General features: G+C 60.4%; 1 protein-coding gene across 2 annotated transcripts in view; it reads right to left on the bottom strand.

Annotated features, from left to right (window-relative positions):
• BAHCC1 (BAH domain and coiled-coil containing 1) overlaps positions 1-1,008 on the bottom strand; it is a 53,832-nt gene extending 52,824 nt beyond the window's left edge. For both annotated transcript variants that reach the window (XM_065897302.1, XM_065897303.1), the window contains exon 1: positions 831-1,008. In XM_065897302.1, the coding sequence (XP_065753374.1) occupies positions 831-1,008 (178 nt within the window). The remainder of the gene's footprint in view (positions 1-830) is intronic.
• Positions 1,009-20,564: the final 19,556 nt, after the last annotated feature.

Genomic DNA, 20,564 nt, shown 5'->3' with positions numbered 1-20,564 from the left:
GGTCAGATCTGCCAAGGAACAGCTCTCTCCGGGAGAGAACTGGAGAAGACCCGAGTGCAGGGCGGCCCCAGCTCTCTCCTCCTGGAGCAAATTTGCTGCGAACTCGCCTGCACCGAAATCCGTCGGCGGCCCCCGCGCCGCCCCCAGCCGAGCCGGCGCCGGCGCTGCGCTCCCCCAGGGCGCAGGCCGCGGGGCTGGGCCGTGATCTGGCCACGCTTTGTCCGGCTTTAGCAGGATACCAGAGGCACTTGTTAAAGCAAATGCATCCCCTGCAAACCCATTCTCGCCCTGACACTTCAAGGCTTTATATAGAAACAGGATTTGCTCGTCTTACACCAGCAGTCCCTATTAACGCTCACCCCGCGCACACACCGCCCTAATCCGAGAGGCCGCGGCACCCCCCCCCCCCACCTTCACAACGGCCGTTTTGTTCCCGCAGAATGTGCCTCGTTGTCCCAGCCCCGGAATGTTTTAAGGATGTGAATGCAGAATGCAGAATGCAGAAATGAGGTTTCCGCGGAATTTAGTTCTTTTGCAGGAAGGAGTGGGGGAGGGTGGCAGGAGGGGATAGGCTTTATTTTTAGTCGGCTCCGAGGCTGCCCCTCCGAGACACTGGGGGACCCTGGGGAAGGCCGCTCTAAACCGCGATGATCCGGCTCGGGGCGCCCGTAGGATGCGCGGGCCGCCACCGGTGCCGGAGCAGGGAAATGAAACCGAAGGCTTCTCCGCAAATGCTCCAAGGAGAGGAGGGGCAGGCTCCCGTACGACCCTCGACTGTGCCCACCTCGCGGCAGGGCCTCCTCTCCCGCGCCCACCCGGCCGGCACTGACCTGTGTGCGAAGCCATGGGCAGCGGCGACGGGAAGTACTTTCCGGGCTGGAAGTGCGCCGGGGGCTGCGCAGCGGGCCCGGCCGGGGCGAGGCGCGCGGCAGCGGCGGCGCTGCGGTGGCCCAGGCTCCCGCGGTCCGACAGCAGATGCGGCGGCGGTGCGAAGTCGCGGCCATCCATGCCGGGCCCCGGCCCCGGCCCGCCGCCGCCTCCCGGGAGCAGCGCGGCCGGGGCCCGGGGGCGGCTCGGCGCGCGGACGGCGCGCGGGAGGCGCGGAGGAGGCGGCGTCCGGGGTCACTGGCGGCGGCGGCGGCGGCGGGGCCGGTCAGCAAGCCGGCGGACTGGGCTCCTCGGCGGGCGGCCGCGTGCCGAGCCGGCGGCCGCCGTGCGGGTCCATAGTCTGCGGAGGCAAGCAGAGGAGACTTGGTGACTCTGGGGCTCGGCTCGCCCGGGGGTCTCCGCCCCGCCCGCCCCCCACCCCCCCACCCCGTCGGCCCGAGCCTCGCGGCCAGGCCCGGCGGCCGGGCCCGGAGCGCTCCGCGCGTCTCCCCGCTGCACGCGCGCGCGCTGGCCACCCGGGCCGCCTCGATCCCCGCGCGCACACGCACCGTCCCGGCCACGCTCCGCCCGGAGGAGCCTGAGGGAACCCGGCCGTACAGCTCGACGCTTCCCCTTCGCGGATCCCTGCGGCGAGGGCGCCTCGGCGAAAGGCTGCTGGCTCCTCTGGGTGATAAAAACCCAAATCTGCGAAGCCATCACGCACACACACACACACACACACACACACTCACACGCACACCCTCTCCCCTCCCCCGCTGCCCAAAGGTGTCTCTGAGGAAAGGCCTGGGTCGACGCTAGCTTTTTTCCTTTCCCCCCATTCCGAGGTTCAGCTTTTACTGCATTCTGCTTAACCGAATGACCATGCTAATTAAGCGAGTAATTTTATTGATTGTAACTCGAGTTTTTTTTTTAAATAACCTTCATTTTCTTCCCTCTCCCATCCCCCTCATGCGTCTTTCGGCCCATTCTTTTGAACCCGCCGCGCCCCCCCCCCCCCCCCCCGCCAACATCCCTAACGGGACCAGGTCCCCACTCCGCATTGCCGAGCTAGGACTCCGGGGCCAGCTCCCCGGAGCCCCAGGGGTCTACGTCCGCCGGCGGCGTCACCTGGGCCGCCACGCCGCAGTGCCCGGTCGGCCGTCCCGGAGCCGGGAGCTTCCTGGAGAGGCTGGAACAATCACCCCGCCCCCCAGTCAAATTCGCCCAGGATCTTCCTCTGAGGATTGGAGGTTTGGAGGGGGGCGATTTGAGAGTCAGAAATTGTTTTCTCTCAACGCCCCAAATCGGCCACATTATTTCTCCCTTCAGCGCCTGCCCCGGGTCGCCGAGCCGAGGCCTGTCTCTGCACTGCCGGGGGACGTGGGGTTTGCGACGCTGGCTGGGCCCTGGGGAGGCGGACAAGTGCCCGGGCCCAGTGCAACCTTCACCGCTGCCCACGTCCCAGCAGACCCCCGGCCTCCGTCGTGCACCTCCACCTCCCGGCTGGGCACTTAATGCCCCCCACCTCCCTTCTCTTCCACCCCCACCCAACGCCGAGAGTCCACTCGGAAGCGAAATTGGGGGTAATTTCAGACGCTGAGTGCGGAACGGCGGAGCAACACATAGACTGGACGGCTGTGCGCCCGCGTGGAGGACCGCTTTCATTCGACACATTTCTCCTCATTTCCTAAATCTGCATTGTTTTAATGTTTGATATCACCTTAACAACAGGGAGATGGGTAGGCTTAATATTCTTAACTGTGAACTTTGCAGAAAGTCTTCTGATTTTTTTTAGCCGTCCCATCGTGACAATAAAGCGATAAGATGTTTTCCATTTTGTGAATACCATTTTAAATTGCTATATTTAATGCTACAGGTTCTACACGTCTTATTTGCAGACTATTTTGTGTTTGATTTAATCTACAACCGAAAACATAATGTATTAAGTGAATACATATTTGCTCAGCTGATAAGCTTTTTAATATTTATTCGGAGAGCTTTTGCATTGTAAATAAACGGAACCTACACAAAGAGTTCTCTTTGTCTCTCAACTTTATACAAAGGGGTTTGGGGCTTCCTCCCTCTGGGGATCGTCAGCTCTCTACCCCGGTCTAACAAATAACTCGGCTCGCCGCGCTCCGGCCTGCAGAGCGAGCGCCCGGCCTCCAGGGCCGGGGGAGCGCCGGGCGAGGGGGCTGCCCGCTCCGGGGTCAGGGGAGGGAGGGGCTGCCCGCGCCGGGCTAGGGGCCGGGGGGCGCGGGGAGGGACAAAGGGAAAGGAGGGGAGGGAGGTCGGGAACCTGCGGCTTCAAAGGCGCGGAGGGCCCGGGGCTGCGCGCGCGGGGGGTGGGGGTCTTCCCGGCGGCCTCCGGGGAGCCGTGTATGCTATGCTTTTGTTTTGTGGGGTTTCTTTTTACCGATAAGAAATTCCAAAATTGTCGAGAAAGAAAGAGTTGCTCTCGGTTCTCGGGACGCGGGCTTGGTTACCAGCAGCAATTTCAATCTTCACCTTCAGCGGGTGGATCGCGGGCTGGATTGATCCTTCTCCACTAGCCCGCTAGACTTTTTACGCGGAAGGAGGTGGGTTATTGTCGCTCGTCTGTGCCACAGAGATTCTTACCAGGTCGGAGGGAGCTTTTCTTTGTGCTCTTTGCTCCCGGGGAGAGGCCGCACTGCGCCTCACCGCCCGCCAGAGAGCGGCTCCTGGGGGCCTGCGGAACACGAGCCAGGCAGGGAGCGGGCTGCCCCGGCCTGGGCCCGGAGCCCCGAGCCCGGAGCTCAGGCGCCGCCATTCGCGAGTCCTAGGGCTCCGAGCCCCCTCCCCCCAGCTCCAGGAGAGGCCGCAGCAAAGCACAGCTCCAGCCTCGGATCGGGCCGGACTCAGAGAGGAAACGGAGCGAAAACGGTGGCGGGCACGGGGCCCCACGCCGGCTGGAAAATCGCTGACAAGGGTATTTTGGAAACAGCCGAACCTCGGAAAGCCGGGCTCCTCCCCAGGACCCCGCGGCGCGGTCCCTGGAGCCGCCCGTCCCTCTGCGCGTGGCTCAAGCGCTCCAGGATGTGAGGCTCCTTCGGGTTTGCTTCGGTTTTAACTTATACACGGAAAAACCTGCCCTCGCTTCGGCCGCCCTCATCCCCCGGCGCCGTCTCCGAGTGCGCTGGCGTTGTGGGACCTGCAGGCTGGGCTGGGGCCCGGCGCGCGCGGGGCGCGGGCTGCTCGGGCGCCGCCACAGAACCCGCTCCCTGCGAAACGGTCGCGCCCGACACCATCCCCCCCGCACGCCGGGAGAGGACCGAGGCCCGGGGCCGCGCCGGACCCCCGCACCCCAGGGCGCACCCGCCCGCAGACCCCGCCTCGCGGGCGGTGGCCTGAGCCCCGCACACCGCCCGGAATGCGCGCGGGGAGAAAGCCCCGCTGCGCTAGCCTCGCTTGGCCACCTACGTCCTCCACCCTCACCCCCCCCCGGAAAAAATTTTCTGAAATGCCCTAAAATGAATTAGGCTCTGGGAAACGAACCCCCCAAAACCTCGCGGTTACCCCTTTCCGCCCGGTCCCTCGCCCCGCACGCGGCCGGCGGCCGGCAAGCCCCTCTGGTAGGCGGCTCGGGCCGCCTCGGCCAGCGCGAGCCAGCCGCTTCCCAGCGCCGCGGAGCGACCGGGCGGGGCTGACCCGAGGCTGCTCGGGGGAGGGGAGCAGGGTGTGTGGGGGGCGAACAACTGGGGTTCGTTCGTGGTGCCGCCAGAGCCGGGAGCGCGTTGGCTGCGTCGGGGACCTCGCCGACTGTCCACCCGGAGCCGCCCGCGCGGCTTGCGCCAGACGCAGCCTGGCGGTCCCTGTCCTGTCGCGATCATTTATTTTTAATGCTGGGTGTCGATCGAGACAACAAGCGCTCAGAGCAAAGCAAGGACGCATTACGGGGAGAATTTTAAAGCGATCGATAAGATTTTTCAAAGGGAGAAAAAATCGCTCTTATATATAGTCCATCTTTAAAAAAGAAAAAGCCTGCTCGACATTATAACGGATTTTTAAAAAGGGAAGATATATACTTCTTAACATCGCAACCCTGAATTTCTCTTACTAAAAAAATTGTATATCCCCAAAGCCAAAATAAAAAATAAAATAATAAAAATACAAAAACAAAAAAATGAAAGCAATTTCAGTTACTTACTGGAGGCTGTTTCCTGGATACAATTGAATGCAATACAATTAAACCAGTAAATGTGACTTTGTTTTGTATTCCTATTGGTATTTTCAATGTGCTGACTGTTGCACTGTAAATGCACCGCTTCCACAACAACGACTCTAGCGAGCCCATCCAGAGCGGCTCTCAAACCTGCAGCCCGGCGCGGCGAGCCACGGGCCCTGCATACTAATAAGCTCGTGCCACTCAGCCCCGAGCAGCCTGCGCGCTGATTGGCCGCGCGGCCCTCCTCTGCCGGGAGCTCGTGCCACTCATTCGGCGTAAACAGGCCTCCCAATAGGCTGGCGCCGGGCCAGGGAGCTGCCAATCAGGGAGCAGCAGGGCTACTACTGAGCCTGATGGCGCCTAATTCAAGCCCGGCGACTGCGCAGCTCCTTTGCGCAGATCGTTGCTGCTGAATGGGAATGTGTTGGCGCAGGGCGGGAGAGGGAGCAGGGGCGAGTGGGAGCCCGTGTCCACGCCGCGGGGAAGGTTTTTGCTTTTTTTTTTTTTTTTTTAATTTAACCCAGCAGGTATAAAGTTTGGCGTCTGGAGCACAGAGGCCAGGAGAAGAAACAGCAACACGCGTTGAAGCAGATGCTCTTTAAAATACCTGGGATTTGTCTAGCAGGTGGCTGAACCCGGCACAGGTAGGCCCGAGTCCCAAGCATGGAGGCCTCCCCGGGTTGCCCGGCCCTTCCACCACTCCGAGGCCTCCGCCTGCTCTGACCGAGCTCAGGAATGTCCCATGCCCACAACCTGGGTATCACGGGCTCTAGAGTCGCCTGCCTGGTCCTCTCCTCCCCCTGCCCCAGGGATCAGACCCTGGGGAGAAGGTCCTGTATCTCTGGCCACCTATCTGCGGAACCTCAGTTTTTATCTCTTTTGGCTACATTTTGCAACGCAGCACCGATCAAAATGAAAATCGGGGGTTTATGGCCGTAACAAAGATTTCCCCTTCTTCATCTGCAACTAGATTTTTAAAATATGTTCACCTTGATACCCACGGTGTGGAAACCACGCATGGTATTTTTCAATGTTACTTTCCTGCATATCTGCTAAATTCTATGTTGCTTTCCTGCATATCTGCTAAATTCTCGCCTCAATTAAAAGAGCCACTGAACGAATATCTTCATCGTAATCAGATGCAAACTACTTTTAAAGATATTCTCCAAATATTTCTGTTAGATTTGGTTTCCCAACAATATGCTATTTATTCTCTGGAGTCAAGGCGATGCCTTAGTGGCGATGGATACATTATTTTTACTTCTCTTTCTCCACGTGAAGCTCTGCCTGCCCCTCTGGGGGACCAAAAAAAAATCGTTTTTATACTAGATGCCAAGCAACACAGGCACACGCGTTAGAAATTCTCCGCCGGCTCATTCCGGTAGGGACACGAAGGGGTTAAGCCGGAGGCCTTCTGTTGTCACCTTCCTTTCCCCGCCCCCCCGCCCTCTCCCGCAGGACCTCCGGGATTGGCTGGCACTCCGCCAGTAGGCTGTCAATCACCGAGTGTAAACAAGGCGCTGATTGGCTGTTGTCTAGTCCGCACAGGGCCTCCTGAAAAAAGCAATTACTGGCTCCGCGGTTTCAAGGCGGCCCGAGGCCGCTTGATGAAAGGAGATAAGCTGGGGACCGTTTCCAGGACCCCCGCGGGCCGACCCCGGCAGCCCCGGAGCCGAGGTGCTGCAGAGAGCCAGCGGATCAAAGGAATCCAGAGAGAAAGGGGAAGCGGGCGCACGGCCCCTGCCGGCCTTTCCCCGCGGGTATCTCTGACCTGGGTGGGGGCTCGGGCCGCGGGCGGGGCTCCGGAATTGGGAGCCCGCTTCGGGCGGCACGGCCGGCGGGGCAGCTCCGGAGAGCCCGGGGCTGGCAGGTAAGCGCCGGGCTCCGCGGGCCGGGGCCGGGGACTCAGGACAGGGCGCGCGGCCCTGAGTCCCGGCTCCGGCGATACCCCTACCGGGCGATGAAGACCCCCGCCCCCCATGGCCCGAGCTCCTGGCCAGTCCCACTTGGTGCCTTCGGAAGCGACCCCGGGTGGTGCGCGTCGGCCGCGAGAGGAGAGGCGGCACGCATAAATTCATAAGCGTTCGGAGATCTGATTAGCGCACAGCTATTCATTAGGCCGGGGGCGATTGAATTAGGTCCCGGGTGCGGGCCCGGGGGGGCCGGCGCGGGCTGGGCGCAGCCTTCAGGACAAGGAGGATGCGGTTATGGCGCGGACCACCGGGCTTGTGCCATGGCTTCCGGAGGAAGAAGTCAAAGCATCGGCCCCGGAGTGAGTGTTGAGGGGACGGGTTCCTCCGGGTCCTGCCCTAGCGGGTGCGTGCGCAGGCCGCCCGCTTCCCACGCACACCAAGGAAAGCCAGCCTGAGCCTGGCCCGGCTCCGGAGAAATCGCGCCCTCGGAGGGGTGGGTGGCTGGCTGGCTGGCTGGCTGGGTGGGCGGGGGCGGCCTCGGCTCCTGGACCCAGCTCAGGACCAGGCGGGGCCGGAGCTAGGCCTGGGAGCAGCTAGCTGTGCCGTCCCTGAGCTCGCTGGGCTCCCACCGCCCCTGATCCGGTGGCCTGGCGCGCCGAGGCGGCCGGGTCCGCACGCCCAGGGGCCCCGCCAGCTTCCCTCAGCCCTCGGAGTTCCGGCCCCCAGCAGGGCGCCCCTAGCCCCCGCACGTTTCCCACTCTAGTTTGGAAGCGGAATTCCCCATTACTTCTCCGATGACCTTGTTTTCTGGCCCAGAAACTTTTTTTTACCTTAAGTTTTAAAGCTCCATTTGAAATTTTAAAAAATTATAAAAAGTGTATAAGAGAAAAATCCTCCATCCAAGAGAAAACACCTTGGCAACCCGCGGCGTCCCTGGAGTTACGCCGAGTTCCCGGAGCGCGCGCCGGTGCTATCCCGCCGGCGCTCAAGAGTCAGGAAGGGGCTCCAGCCTGTGACCGCCAGGTGGGGGCGGGGCCTCCAGACTCCCACTCTCCTTCCGAGTGTGTGAGGAGGGGCATCCGCTGCGAGGCCCCTCCGGGGCTCCCAACCCTGTCACCATCCCCCGCGGGCAGAATATTGTCCGAGGGTCCTGGAGCCTGGTTGATGGGCCCCACCCCAGACACAATCCAAGACATGCAGGGTGCCAGCGAGATGGGAGGACAGAGGACGGCAGGGGGTCGGGTCCGCCCTCCCCTGCGAAGGCTGTCTCAGATCCTTCCAGCTCGCCTTTGCCACATTCCTAATTCAAGGGGTGAGAACTCGCTTTCAGAACCCCCAGTGCTGTCCCCTGCCCCTCCTGTCGCATCCTGAGAGAGAGGCTGCCCGCGTGGGGAGGGCGAAGCGCAGCCCCCTGTTCACCTGGCTTCCCCCTTTCTCTCCCCAGTGTCACTTGAAAACAAATCTAGTGGGATTTTTTTTTTTTTTAAATAATGTTTCAAAACAGTTGTTACAGCAAATAGCTGCAGACGGGCCTGCTGGATGTGGCAGGGGCTGGCAGCTGCCCAGCGCAGGCGCCTGGCCGCTCTGCAGCTCCCGCAGTACCAAAATAAGCTCCCCGTGTTCCCTCTCGGAAGACGCGGCCTACCGAGGCTCCGGCTGGCCGGGGCATGTTTGGCTGGGCGCACTATCAGGTCAGAGAAAACCTCCCTGGTTTCCTTTTTTACTCTCCCTGCTGTCCAGAGCTAACAAATGTTTTTAATTTTAGAGGAACATGGTGTAGGGATCTGCAGACCAGCCTTCTACTGGGGAGGGAGAGAGAACCAGGGCGGGGAAGGAGAAAGGAGAGGGGATAGAAATGTGAGGTCAGGGTTGAGCTGGGGTGTCCAGGTTTCTGCAGTTGCCCACAGTTTCACAAATGAATGGGCTCCCAGTCAGGCGAGGCCCACCCACCCTGGCACGCTACCTGGGTGTCCTTGAACCCCCAGCTCTCTTTTTCTCTGTCAGGGGCACAGGCCTGGCAGGTACCTAAGCTTGGCCTATGGCCCCAGGCAGCCAGCTGTACCCTGACACCTGGGCATGCACCCTTGCACATCACCCATCCACACTCCACTCTCTCACACGCACACACATACATACACAAACATCACATGGGCACATCACACACCGACACGTTCACAGCACACACTGGCACCAGTGCTCTGGAGAACCTGCCTTCCCTCGCCCAACCTATCCCCAGCCCTAGGGCCCCTCCCCGAACTTGCCCCCGCACACTGTTCCCCTGAGAGCAGCAGCAAATCCAGGGCTCCTCGCTCCGGCTCCCGAAAGACCACCATCCCGCTCTGTCTGAAATCATGAAATTAATCATTTTTTAACGCAAGGGGGTGGAGGTGTTGGGTGAGTTACATAAAATTGTGAATTAGTCGCCGCTCCGAATAAACGCCTGCTTGGGCCAGAGAGCAGCAGAGCTGCGCTGGGTAATTGTGTGTCGGGTGTCTCTCCATTGTTCCCTGGGCCATTAGTCAAAGGGCAAATTAGAAACAATTTCTTGACAAAGATTGACTCTTAATTTTTCCCACCAGAGGCACAGGGGGCCAGGTCCAGAGGCTGGGCCAGGGCGCAGGCAGGCCCATCCGGAGGGGCTCTGGGATCACCGGTTTGCACTTACCCAGCCTGCAGCACGGGGAACTGGGGCCCCAGTGTGGTTCATGGTACCCCCCACCCTCCCTCAGCTGGAGGGCAGCGTTACCCCACCCACACATGGCATCTGGTGCAGGGATTAGGGGTTTGCTTCTCCCTCTCAAGTAAGTGGGGTAGAAGAAAAAATCAAATGCACTCCCAGAGGTGCCTGGGCTGGAGGAGCTCAGCCTCAGCACCACTCCAGCTCCAGGAAGCAGGGCTGGGCCCCACCCCATCCCCTGAAGGAGGTCTTCTGCCACCAGATGTGGGAGGTGGTTCTTTTCACCGAGGCCTTTGGCTGATCGACTGAAGGGGGCAGGGGTGTGGGGGGAAGGTCTGAGGGCGCCAGCCCAGACCAGGCCCCAGAAGCCCCCACGTCCCACCCTGGCTCCCACTCACTAGGCACTCATTAGAGCAGCCTGCGCCCCTGCCTGCCCAGGTGCCCTCAGCTCTGGCTATGAGTGGGGTTGAGAAGCTGCCACCCCTTCCCCGAGGGTCCTCTCCAAGGTGCTGCAGGGGGAATTTGTGCCTAGACCGGGGGTGGCCTTCTTTTCGGCCCATCTTCTGTCTGCGGGCTTAAGCTTTGTTGGGGCAGGCCTATGTTGGAGGGGAGAGGAAGGCAAAGATCTCCCAGACACCCCCTACCAAGGGAAGGGGGCTGCCCCCACCGAAAACAAAGCCTCCAGTCACAGCCTCTTCATTATCTAGCAGGGCCTGCAGGGCCCCAGGGGGCTAGGTAGCAGGGGAGGGGGCTGCTCTGAGGCCCAGGGTCAAGGGGAAGCAGCCGACAGAGGATGAAGAGTTGTCAGGAGCCAGGCCAGGCGGGAGGGTCCTCCAGTCACACAGCCCGCCCACGAGGCCTTCCTCCAGCATTTCCCAGGCCCTGTGCGCTGGGCTGAATCCCTTCCTAGAGGTCCCAGCTCAGGCCCGAGCAAGGGGCCTGCATGCTGAGGCCTGAGCCCTGCTCAGTTGGAGCCCCCGGCATGTCAGGGAGGCACAGCTGGTCTCTGCAGGCCACAGACAGGCTCCAAGACAGACTTGGGGATGTGGCTGGAAGTTTTAAAAGGCAACAAGAGCAGCAGGGGAGCCAGACTTTGAAGGCTGATGAACAGCTTTCCCCCGGCCCCGCCCTCCTGGGGGGGGTGTGATTCTGTTACTGGTTTGTCCAACCAGGTCAGGAGGCTGCCCAGCCCCCTCCGCTCAGGAAAGGTGCTTGTTAAACACAGAGTCGTAACTTGCGGCTGCTGCTTTAAATATAAGCCGGTGTGTTCACACGGAAGGTATAATTCAGGGTGCTGGCTGTGTGAGGTTATCAACCAGGAGGCCCATCTGGGTTAAATTGAAGTGATTTTCATAAATGGGTAGGAGCATCCCATTGCCAGGCTCCTCCCTGACCTTTTATTAGTGACAGGGTGATTGTTATTAGTGTTAAAGGGGATAATGGGAGTGGGGGACTCCTGAGACCCCAGGGGAGGGGGGAAGGGGAGCCTCCCCACTGCCCTCCCTACTCCCCTCTGTCCTGTCCCTCCAGCCTCCCAGTCACTTTCTCATCTAGGCCGGAGGAAGGCAGGGGACTTGTCAGGGAGTCTTGAAAAGAATCGTTGGTGCCAGGCTGCCCTCCCCAAAGGCCAGCACTGCTCCTTCCCCACAGGAAGTCTGGGGGTGGCCGCGGAAGGCAATGGGAGGGAGAGGGAAGCAGGTTCTCTGGGGACCTATACTCACCCTCTAATGCTGAAATTGGGGGTGATGCACTGAGGCATCTCCTCGCAGGCGGCTGACCCAAACTGGGCCCTCTGTCTTCCTGCTTGTAAGGAAGGACCCCACTGCCCAGAGCCCAGACCCGGCCTGCGGGTATAGGGGCGGATGGCAGTGGCAGGAACTGCCCCTCCTGGGGACAAAAGCTCTGCAGGGCCTAATGAGGGGTGGGTTACAGGTTACTTGGTGCTTCCAGGCACACCCCCAACCAGACCCTGGCTGCCACCCTCCCTGAAAAGACACCTGCCTCCCTCCAGACCCGTCCTCGGAGCCCAGCCACAGGAAGTGCCGAGTAAGCATTGCTGCCCAGGCTGCTCTGCTAATTCACGGCTGTGTTTGGGTGTGTTTACACGTGTCACTGTCAGAGTATGTCTGGACAGGGCCTCCAGGGCCGGACTTCCCAGGCCTGGTCTCACACTGGCGGGAGGGCCCTGGGAGAGGGGCGCAGGCTGGGTGTCAGGGTCTCCCCTGATAAAATCCAGCTGGCCCCGGCAGAGCCAGAGCAGGCCAACCAGGCCAGGAGTAGAACCTGAAGGACAGGGACTGGGACCGGCAACCCCTAATCTGCTGGGCCGCAGCTCATCAGCTCCCACCCCCACCACTCTGTCCAGCAAATTCCTCTGAGCACCAATTTCAGGGCCCAGGCGGCAGGAGCGGCATCTGCCCCTTCCACCTCGAAGTCAGCTTCCCCACTGGATTTCTTCAAATTCCCAGACTTGGAAAAGCCCCAGCCCCCAGCAGACTCCCCCTCCCAAATCTGCCCCAGCAGCAGGCTCCAGAGGGTGAAGGGCTGCCCATTCAGACTTGCTTCTGACATGCAAAATGGAGGCCTGGGCGGTTCCTGTCTCAGGGGCCACACACCCCACCCTCCAGTTCTCTTCCTGCTCTAAAGTTGTGCCTGCCAAGCTCCCCACTCACACCCGGGCCCAGCAATCTGGGCCCCCACCCCACAAACCTCCTGCCCTCGGGCTGAGTCGCACCCCCATCCTGTCCTGTAGCCCTAGGACTTTCTCCTGTGTCTGATGACCAAGTCTGGGGGCTCCCTCCCCAGGCTGCCTTTGGGAGGAACCCAGGGCTGGGCATGAGGGCTGGGAAGGCAACAAACACACCTTTTCCTCCTGTCTCTTATTTCTGGGGAAGGTGGGTGTTGAGTCCTTGGCCTGGTTACCTGTGGCATATATAGACCAAAAATAAATTACTCCCATCAAAATTCCCACAGAGCAGCCAGGGCCTGCAGCAAAGCCCTTTCCCCCCAGTCCTCAGAGGCAGGTAGCCGGTCTGGCGGGCTCAGCTACACCACCACTGATCAGGCCTGGCCTAAGCACGGCCACCGCCTCTGGCCACCGCCTCTTACAGGACAGTCGAACCATTTAATTAAAAATCATTCAATAGGTCTGTTTTCTTCTGACCTGTACAAATACATATTCCACCCCAATTCATGATTCATCAATACCCACTACAGGCGGTAATGGGGGGGGGCAGGAAAGTGTCCCAAAGGGTGACTCCCCAGAAAACTCCCTCTTCCAACGATTCGAAACAGGATGGCCAGAGGAGTCTACCCTGGGGCCAGCACCAAGCCGGGCTCTGTGCTACCTGCCCCCAACCCCCCCGCCCCCCCCCCCCCCCCCCCCCCCCCCCCCGCCACTTCTGCCAGAGCCTTTTTGAGCACATTCCACCAGGACTGGGTCTCTGGCAGGCTCTGGGCCCAGGTCCATTTCAATAAGCACACCCCAAGGCTGGCCGGCCGATTTCTGCTCTTGCGGGTGGAAGCGCAGACGCAAACATGGGTTTTTCTTTCCACCAGAATTGATTTTGTTTAGCTTGCATTTGTATTTTTTAATAGGAGGATTTTTCGATGCAAAAACCCTCCCGAGGCGGGTGAGGAAAAATCAGCGTCCCTACATCCCAGCCAGAAACAAAAGCCCTTTGGAACTGCGCCGCAGGGCGGGCGGAGCCGGGCGCCCCTGACCCGCGTCAGGAGAAGCGGGGCACAGCACCTACCGCTTGGCGGCTCCAAAGCGGTTCCGGCTCCGGTCCGGGCAGCCGGTGTCCGATCTGCTCGCCCGAGTCCGCCCGGTCCCTAGAATGGGAGGGCGGCCGGGGGCGCCATAATCGCAAATTTATGGCCTGGGTGACGTGCTTCCCTCTCCCACAATGGGGCCCGGTGACATTAAACAGAAAATTGATGAGAGCGGAGCGAAATCTAATCTCTCTCCCCCACGCCGGCTCTCCGCGCCTTCGGGGAGGGGCTGGGGGACAAGAGGCCGAGTGGTCGCGTTAGTTGGTGCGCTCGGAAGCCCCGCGCCAATGCTTCCTCCCGAATTCAGGCTCCTGGCCGGCGTACTGGGGGAGGGACCGCGACCCTCGCCCCGGCCCCCATCTCCCGCGGCCCGCCGACTCTCCGCCGGGTTTCGGGCGGAATCTCCTATCCTTTCCACGCGCCCCGGTCAGAGAGGAGAGCGAAGCACCTCGTTCTCTCCTGCTCGGAGGGCCCCGGGCCGGAATAGGGGCGCCAACGCGCCCCCGGCCCTCCCCACCCCTCGCATCCAGCGCGGAGCTCCCCGCCCCCACCAAGACGAACCGGCGCCGGGAGAAGAGGGGAGGACCCCGGCCACCCAGCCCCCACCCCAAGGAAGTGGGGAAAAGAGGGCAAGCGACCACGCAGGGCACTCCTGGGGCCTCTGGCCGAGAGAGCCCGCTCTCCTCCGCCCGTCGCACGGTACCCGCCGGGGGCGCCCCGGGCCCTTTCAGTCACTGACCCCGCCGCGCCACGTCCTTAAAGGCGCCGCCAGTCCTCCCAGCCTTTGTCCCCTTGGCTGGGAAGGTCACGCCAGGGACTCTGGGCAGCCGCATGGCCTCTCGAAGCACTTGCCCCCCACCCTCCTCCACCTCCAAAATTTATACCATGACCCTCCCTGCCCTGCCCGCTGGCCTGGAGGAGGTCCCCACTTAGCAACCACTGGCTACGTGCTGCCTGAGACCTCCAGGCTTGGACAAGTTACATTGTCCTGCTGGGGTACACAGCTGGGGCTGAGGAGTTGCCTTTTAACAAGTGGGGGTTGAGGGGGGTGCTTCTCAGAGAGAGAATGAATGAGGGACCCCCAGTGGGGCCAATGGGAGAAAGAACTGCCAATATTCCCAAGAGAGAACACAGCCCCACCAGGTAGCCTTGCTGCCTTGCCGCCCGCCTCCCCCATAAGGGGCAGCCCCAGGGGATGGACAGAGTCCTGGTTGGGGCCCAGACTTCGATTCAGAGGGCAGGCTTTGGGCAACTCTACTGGTCTACCTCTTTGGCCTAGATGACAACATGTGCGTTGGGGTGCCAGATGGTGTCCTTAACACCCACTTAATCCTCTGGACAGACTGGGATGCAGATGTAGTGATGTTCATGCCCATTTTAGAGATGGGCAAACAGACTGAGACAGTGAATAACTCTATGTTCTCACCCAAGGGCTAGGTACCCGTGCCCCAGGTTCTTCTGCAAAGTCAGGACATGGTTGGCTGGTCTTGGGTCCCTGACAGCCCCAAGACTCATGGGGGCAGACTTGTGTCCTGACTTCCACATGCCTCCTACCCTTGTAGATGGAGAACAGAAAAATGTGGGCCTCATGACCACAGTTGGGTGCTTTGGGCTGCAGCACACACAGAAGGGTGCCACCAGGGCCCTGTTTTCCCTGGAAAGCCCCCTCTGCAGGCTCTGCCAGGCCAGCCTGTCTGAGTCACTGGGATGAAGGTACAGCAAGGCAGGTCACCATTGCTGCAGCTGGGAAGAGCTGCTGATATATGGCAAGAATCTGGAAGCCAGATTCCAGAAGGTCACATTGGACTGAAACCAACAAGATTACGTTTAACAGGCTGGATGTGAACCTCCACTTTTAGGTTCAAAAATCAGTTGTAAAAATGTGGGCATCTTCCCACTGAAGACGTGATGAGCCGACCTGCAGCTGTCTTTACCATTCAGGCAGAATGGGCTCCCCAGTGCAGGCCCCTTGTGAATTTCCTGGAGCCCTAGCAGCTGAGCCTGCACCCTCAGGGGCCCTCCCGGGATGTCAGGCTCGCTGGGGAGGGAATGCAGCTGGGGACAGCAGAGAATGGGGTCCTTGTGCTGCTATCATCAAACCCAGGGCTGGATGAACACAGCTTTGTCTGCACCAACACTCCCGTGGTGACCACGGGACCAGGGATCAGCGCCTGGGGCTGGGGGCGCTTCAGAACTAGAGTGGCTGCTTTTTGGCCTCCGTTAACCCTGGAGTGGGTGTTGGATGCACTGTCTTTCCCCAGTTCTGTGGCTGGGGTCCAGGGGGCACACAGGACAAGGGTTAAAAATCCGTGTCAAGTCCCAAGGTTCAAAACAACGTTGTTAAACCCAATATTTTCCCGATTTAAATAGCGGCAGTCTTTGGGGGAGATGAGAGGGTGGCCCTGGGTGAGGGGACCCAGGTGGGGGGGAAGGCTGAGAAATACTCCCACACCAGGTCCAGCTGGGAACAGGAGCTGCACATGGCAGCATCCCAGTCCTGGCCTGGCTCTGGCATGCGCTTTGCTTCTGAGGAGTTTTTGGTCATCCAGAGGTGGGCGCCACATACTAGGCATCCGTTGGCCAGGTTTGGATCTCAGCCCCGCTGGGGACAGCAGGGAGACCCAAGTACAGAGGGGAGAATTGCTAGAGAGCCTCCCCTGGAAGCCGGAGGACCTTGCAGTGACTCCACAGCAAGTGAAGGCGTGGGTCAGGAGGGACTTCCAAGAGGCAGGAAAGGCAGATGGAGGTGGGGAGGGCCGAGGGTTATTTGCGGGCCTGATGGCTTGAATCCGCTGCAGTGGGTCTGGGCTAGGCAGTGACTAAGCATTGTCCCTCTCAGTGAGCAGTGGAGGTGACAGTGGGGCCGTCCCGCAGTGAGCAGTGGAGGTGACAGGATGCCGTCCCGCAGCCACTCTGTTGGGGAGACCTGGGGCGCCCACTCCCTCACTGGCTGCCCTGTGAATCTGCCCTGGCTCAGTGGTCATGGTTCTCCCGAGGCCCCGGCTTCGCCCCACAGGTCATAGGCCCTGGGGTGCCTCAGTTTGCCCTCCCTCTTCCCCCAGGCCCTATGGAGGCCACCAGCTGGACTCAGGGAGGGTGCCATCTGCTCTAGCTCTGTGCTCCTCAGTCCACAGCATCCAGGGGAAACGCAGACCAGCCCCCAGAAGTCCTTCTCACTCCCCCAAAGCTGGGGTGCAGCTGGTGACTGAGCGCTTGTCTCCTGAACACCCACAGTATGGTGAGCCCTGGGCGGCTAGGCCCCTGCCCACCAGAGGCCCACACCCTGAACATGCTATGCTATGGCCGAGGGCACTGGGTGTCCAGTGATGGTGGGCTATGTGGGACCCAGTCCCCTGGGCTGAGACCAGGCTCCCCCGCAGGGTCAGGGGCCTCTGGAAAGGCTCACTCAGGAGTCAGGATCCACCGCTGAGAGGCACGCAGGACACAGCGCTCCCCCAGCCATCTGGTTGGGGTGGTTGCTTCCCCCCTCTCCCCATCCCTATCCCCACTCCCGCTCACACAGGCAGAAAGGAGGGGAGCCGGCACCCGGACGCAGGCCGTCTACCCCAACCTGAGCTAAGGCTGCTGCCCACCTGCCCCCCCAACCCAGCCCCACAAACCTCAGGAAATGCAGGATTTGGGTTTTGGTGGACAAGCCTCAGAGAGGGCCGCTACTGGCCTCTGGCTCAGGACAAACAGAGTGGACCAGAGTCCACATGGCCAAGGGGGGCTCTGAGAAATGTTGGGGGGCTGTCCCCCTCCACGCTGGGCCCAGCCCTTAGAAGCAGGTAGGGTGGGACGGGGAGGGGCTCTCACATTCCATCTACCTTGGCTCCAGGTGCCCACAGCCTTCCTCACCTGGGAAGGCCTCTGGTGGGAAGGCCAAGGCTGAGCAATGGGGTCCCTGGGGAATGGGCTGAGCCAGAGGCAAGGGTGCCTGGGAGAGAACAGGGTTGGGGTCCTGCCCTAAGGTGGGGGGCAGGCAGATGGCACACCTGGCAGGCCAGGCCCAGCCCAGTTCCTGCTTCTTTCTCCTGTTGGGTGATTTACATTATTAATGAGCCCGAGGTCCAAAGTTCAAAGGTTTGAGTGGCATATCTGCAGCAAAAAGGCCAGTGGCTCCCAGGCCTTGCCTGCTCCATCCATCCCTCGCTGATCAAGGAGAGAGGCTGCCCCAGGCCCCAGCCAACCCTGCCCTCCTCTGTGTGGCCAGGAGGTTGACCCCATACACCCCTCATGTCTCAAGCTGTCCGGGCCATATGTGGCCCCCGTGGGCACCCACACCTGTGCCCCTGTCCCCCATCGAACATCGTGCAAGACCACACCCAGGGCCCACACCACACCAGACACCCACAGGCCTGCCGTGTGCCCTGGATCCCATTCCTGCTGGGACACTCCTGAGGCCCTTCCTGCTCTAGTTTCTAAGGAGCAGCCTAGCATCCACAGGGCCCAAGCCCTCCAATGACATGGGAAGGGACCCTTCACTTCCTGTGTGCCCAGCGGGAGCTGCAGGGCCTCCACCCCCAGACAAATGCCTCTTTGGTGTCAGGAGGCAGCAGGGCCCCGGGCTCAGACAGACCCAGGCCCAAACCCAGGTCTGCCAGGTACTGGCTGGGTGAGCCAGGCAGCTCACTTCACCTCTCTGAGTCCACCTGTTCCCCCACGGTCACAGGGAAGACTCTTTCTAGGTGGGGATTAGAGGAGCCAGGTGGGTGTTGGGGCGGCCCTGGTGACACAGGGAAGCCCGGAGGCGGGGAGTGTCTGTGGACGAGGGCCTCCCATGTGCTCATTCTCCTCACTCTCCTTCTCGGTCAGAACCACAGTCATGGTCGCTGAAGGGCCCCCTGGGCCAGGCCCAGCCCCCACTGCAGGCTTGTTCACGCCTGGCATTTTGGTTAAGGAATTTGGTGGCTTGCCCACAGCTCTCAGACCCCACACCACACATTCTTTTTTTTTTTAAATTAATTTATTCATCTTTGGCTGGGTTGGGTCTTCATTGCTGTGTGTGGGCTTTCTCTAGTTGCAGCGAGCGGGGGCTGCTCTTCATCGAGGTGCACGGGCTTCTCATTGCTGTGGCTTCTCTTGTTAAGGAGCACGGGCTCTAGGCGCATGGGCTTCAGTAGTTGTGGCTTATGGGCTCTAGAGCGCAGGCTCAGTAGTTGTGGCGCATGGGCTTAGTTGCTCCGCGACATGTAGGATCTTCTTGGACCAGGGCTCGAACCCATGTCCCCTGCATTGGCAGGCGGATCCTTAACCGCTGAGCCACCAGGGAAGTCCCCACAGCACACATTCTTAACCATATGGCCAGGAGCAGCTCTGTTCCTGAGCCTGTGATATCTTGGTAATCCCACTGCAGTGGGTTGGATGCGGGCACCCCAAAGATGTGTCCACCCAGATCCTGTGAATGGCACCTTGTTTGGAAAAAGGGTCTTTGCAGATGTAACTGAGGTGAAGCTCTCAGGACAAGATCATCCTTCATGAGGAGGGGCCCTAACTCCAATGACAAGTGTCCTTTCAAGAAAGAAGCAAAGAGGGACTTCCCTGGTGGTCCAGTGGTTAAGAATCTGTCTTCCAATGCAGGGGATGTGGGTTTGATCCCTGGTCGGGGAACCAAGATCCCACGTGCCACGGAGCAACAAAGCCCATGTGCTCTGGAGCCTATGTGCCACAACTAGAGAGCCATCGTGCCGCAACTAAGACCCGACGCAGCCAAATAAATAAAATTAATTAATTAGTTAATAAAAAAGAAAGAAGCAGAGGGAGATTTGGGAGGCAGGAGAAGAAGGCCATGGGAAGATGGGGGCAGAGGTTGGGGTGATGTGGCCACAAGCCAAGGGACTTGTGGGGCCCCCAGAAGCTGGATGAGATGAGGAAGGACGTGCCCTCGCGCCTTCAGAGGGAGGTGGCCCTGCAGACACCTGGAGTTCGGACTCCCAGCCTCCAGGACTGAGAGAATCCATTTCTGCTATTTTAAGCCACCCAGTTTTTGGTCATTTATTATGGCAGCACCTGGACACCAACTCCCTCACTGGCCCTGGCAAGTGGACTGCTCTCCCCATCTTGGGTGGAAGGCGAGGACGCAGTCTGAGAGGACTCACGGAGGCAGAGGGGAGCACACGCTGTGGGGGAGCGACCGCCAGCCGGTCAGGGAGGATGAGGGTCCCAGGCCTGCTCCGAGGAGGAGAGGGGCCCTGAGTTGTGGTGAGGTCTGGCTGCGTTTGGGGCAATTCAAATTGGGCTCAGACAGCAGTTGATTTTCTCCCTGGAGAAGGGCTGTTCTTTCCTCTGGTCACACCCTCATCCTGTCCTCCTGCTGCCGGTCTCCTCCCTGACTCATCTTTTAGAGCTGTGCCATCCGACAGAAATATTAAGTGACCCACGCCTAGGGAATTTAAGCATTTCTAGCGGCCACAGGCCTCCATCTCCCCCTTCCCAACATTAATTTCCAGTTAAAATATTCACGCATGTGCACACATGAGCACGCGTGCTTATGCATGCACACCTGCAAATGCTGGTTTCGGCCTCCTGCCTTAACCTGGCCCTGGTCCCTTCCCCGGAGCAGATGGAGTTAGAGGCAAACACTCTGTGTGCACCTGTGGGAGTTGCCATCTGTGAGGCAGGGCTCACACGCCCATTTGACTGATGGGGAGACTGATGTTTGAAAGGTAGAGGGAAGTGTCTGAGGCCAAGCTTTGAACAGCAGAGCCACTGACTCTCCCCCCCTCCCCTGGGTGCTCAGCTCCTGTCCAGTCTTAGGGGCTGTGAACGTCCTTGCTCCGCATCTGGGCTCCTGGTGGGCTCAGCTACTGGGAAAATCCCTGGAAGCAGAGTTGCTAGTTAAAAGCACTCACATTTTGGGGACAACTATCGCTAAATGACTCTCTAAGAAGGCTGTCCCAATTCTCAGTCTCTCCAGCAAACGCTGAGGGTGCCCCACATCTGGGCCACTTCTCAGGAAAGTTTGGAGAAGGGGGCTCTGGAGCACGGTGGGCCATGAGGTGTGGCTCTCTGGGGTGTGGACATGGCTGGGAGGCTCACACAGCTGAGTCACAAGGGCTGGCCCGGCCTCCCCACACCAAGGCTAGGCCCACGCGTGAGCTCGAGCCACATGGTAGGGAGGCCACCTCCCCAGGCGGGTTGATGGATG

Source organism: Phocoena phocoena, chromosome 19 (genome assembly GCF_963924675.1).
Source record: "Phocoena phocoena chromosome 19, mPhoPho1.1, whole genome shotgun sequence".
NCBI lineage: Eukaryota > Metazoa > Chordata > Mammalia > Artiodactyla > Phocoenidae > Phocoena > Phocoena phocoena.
This window is presented reverse-complemented; position numbering and strand designations above follow the sequence as displayed.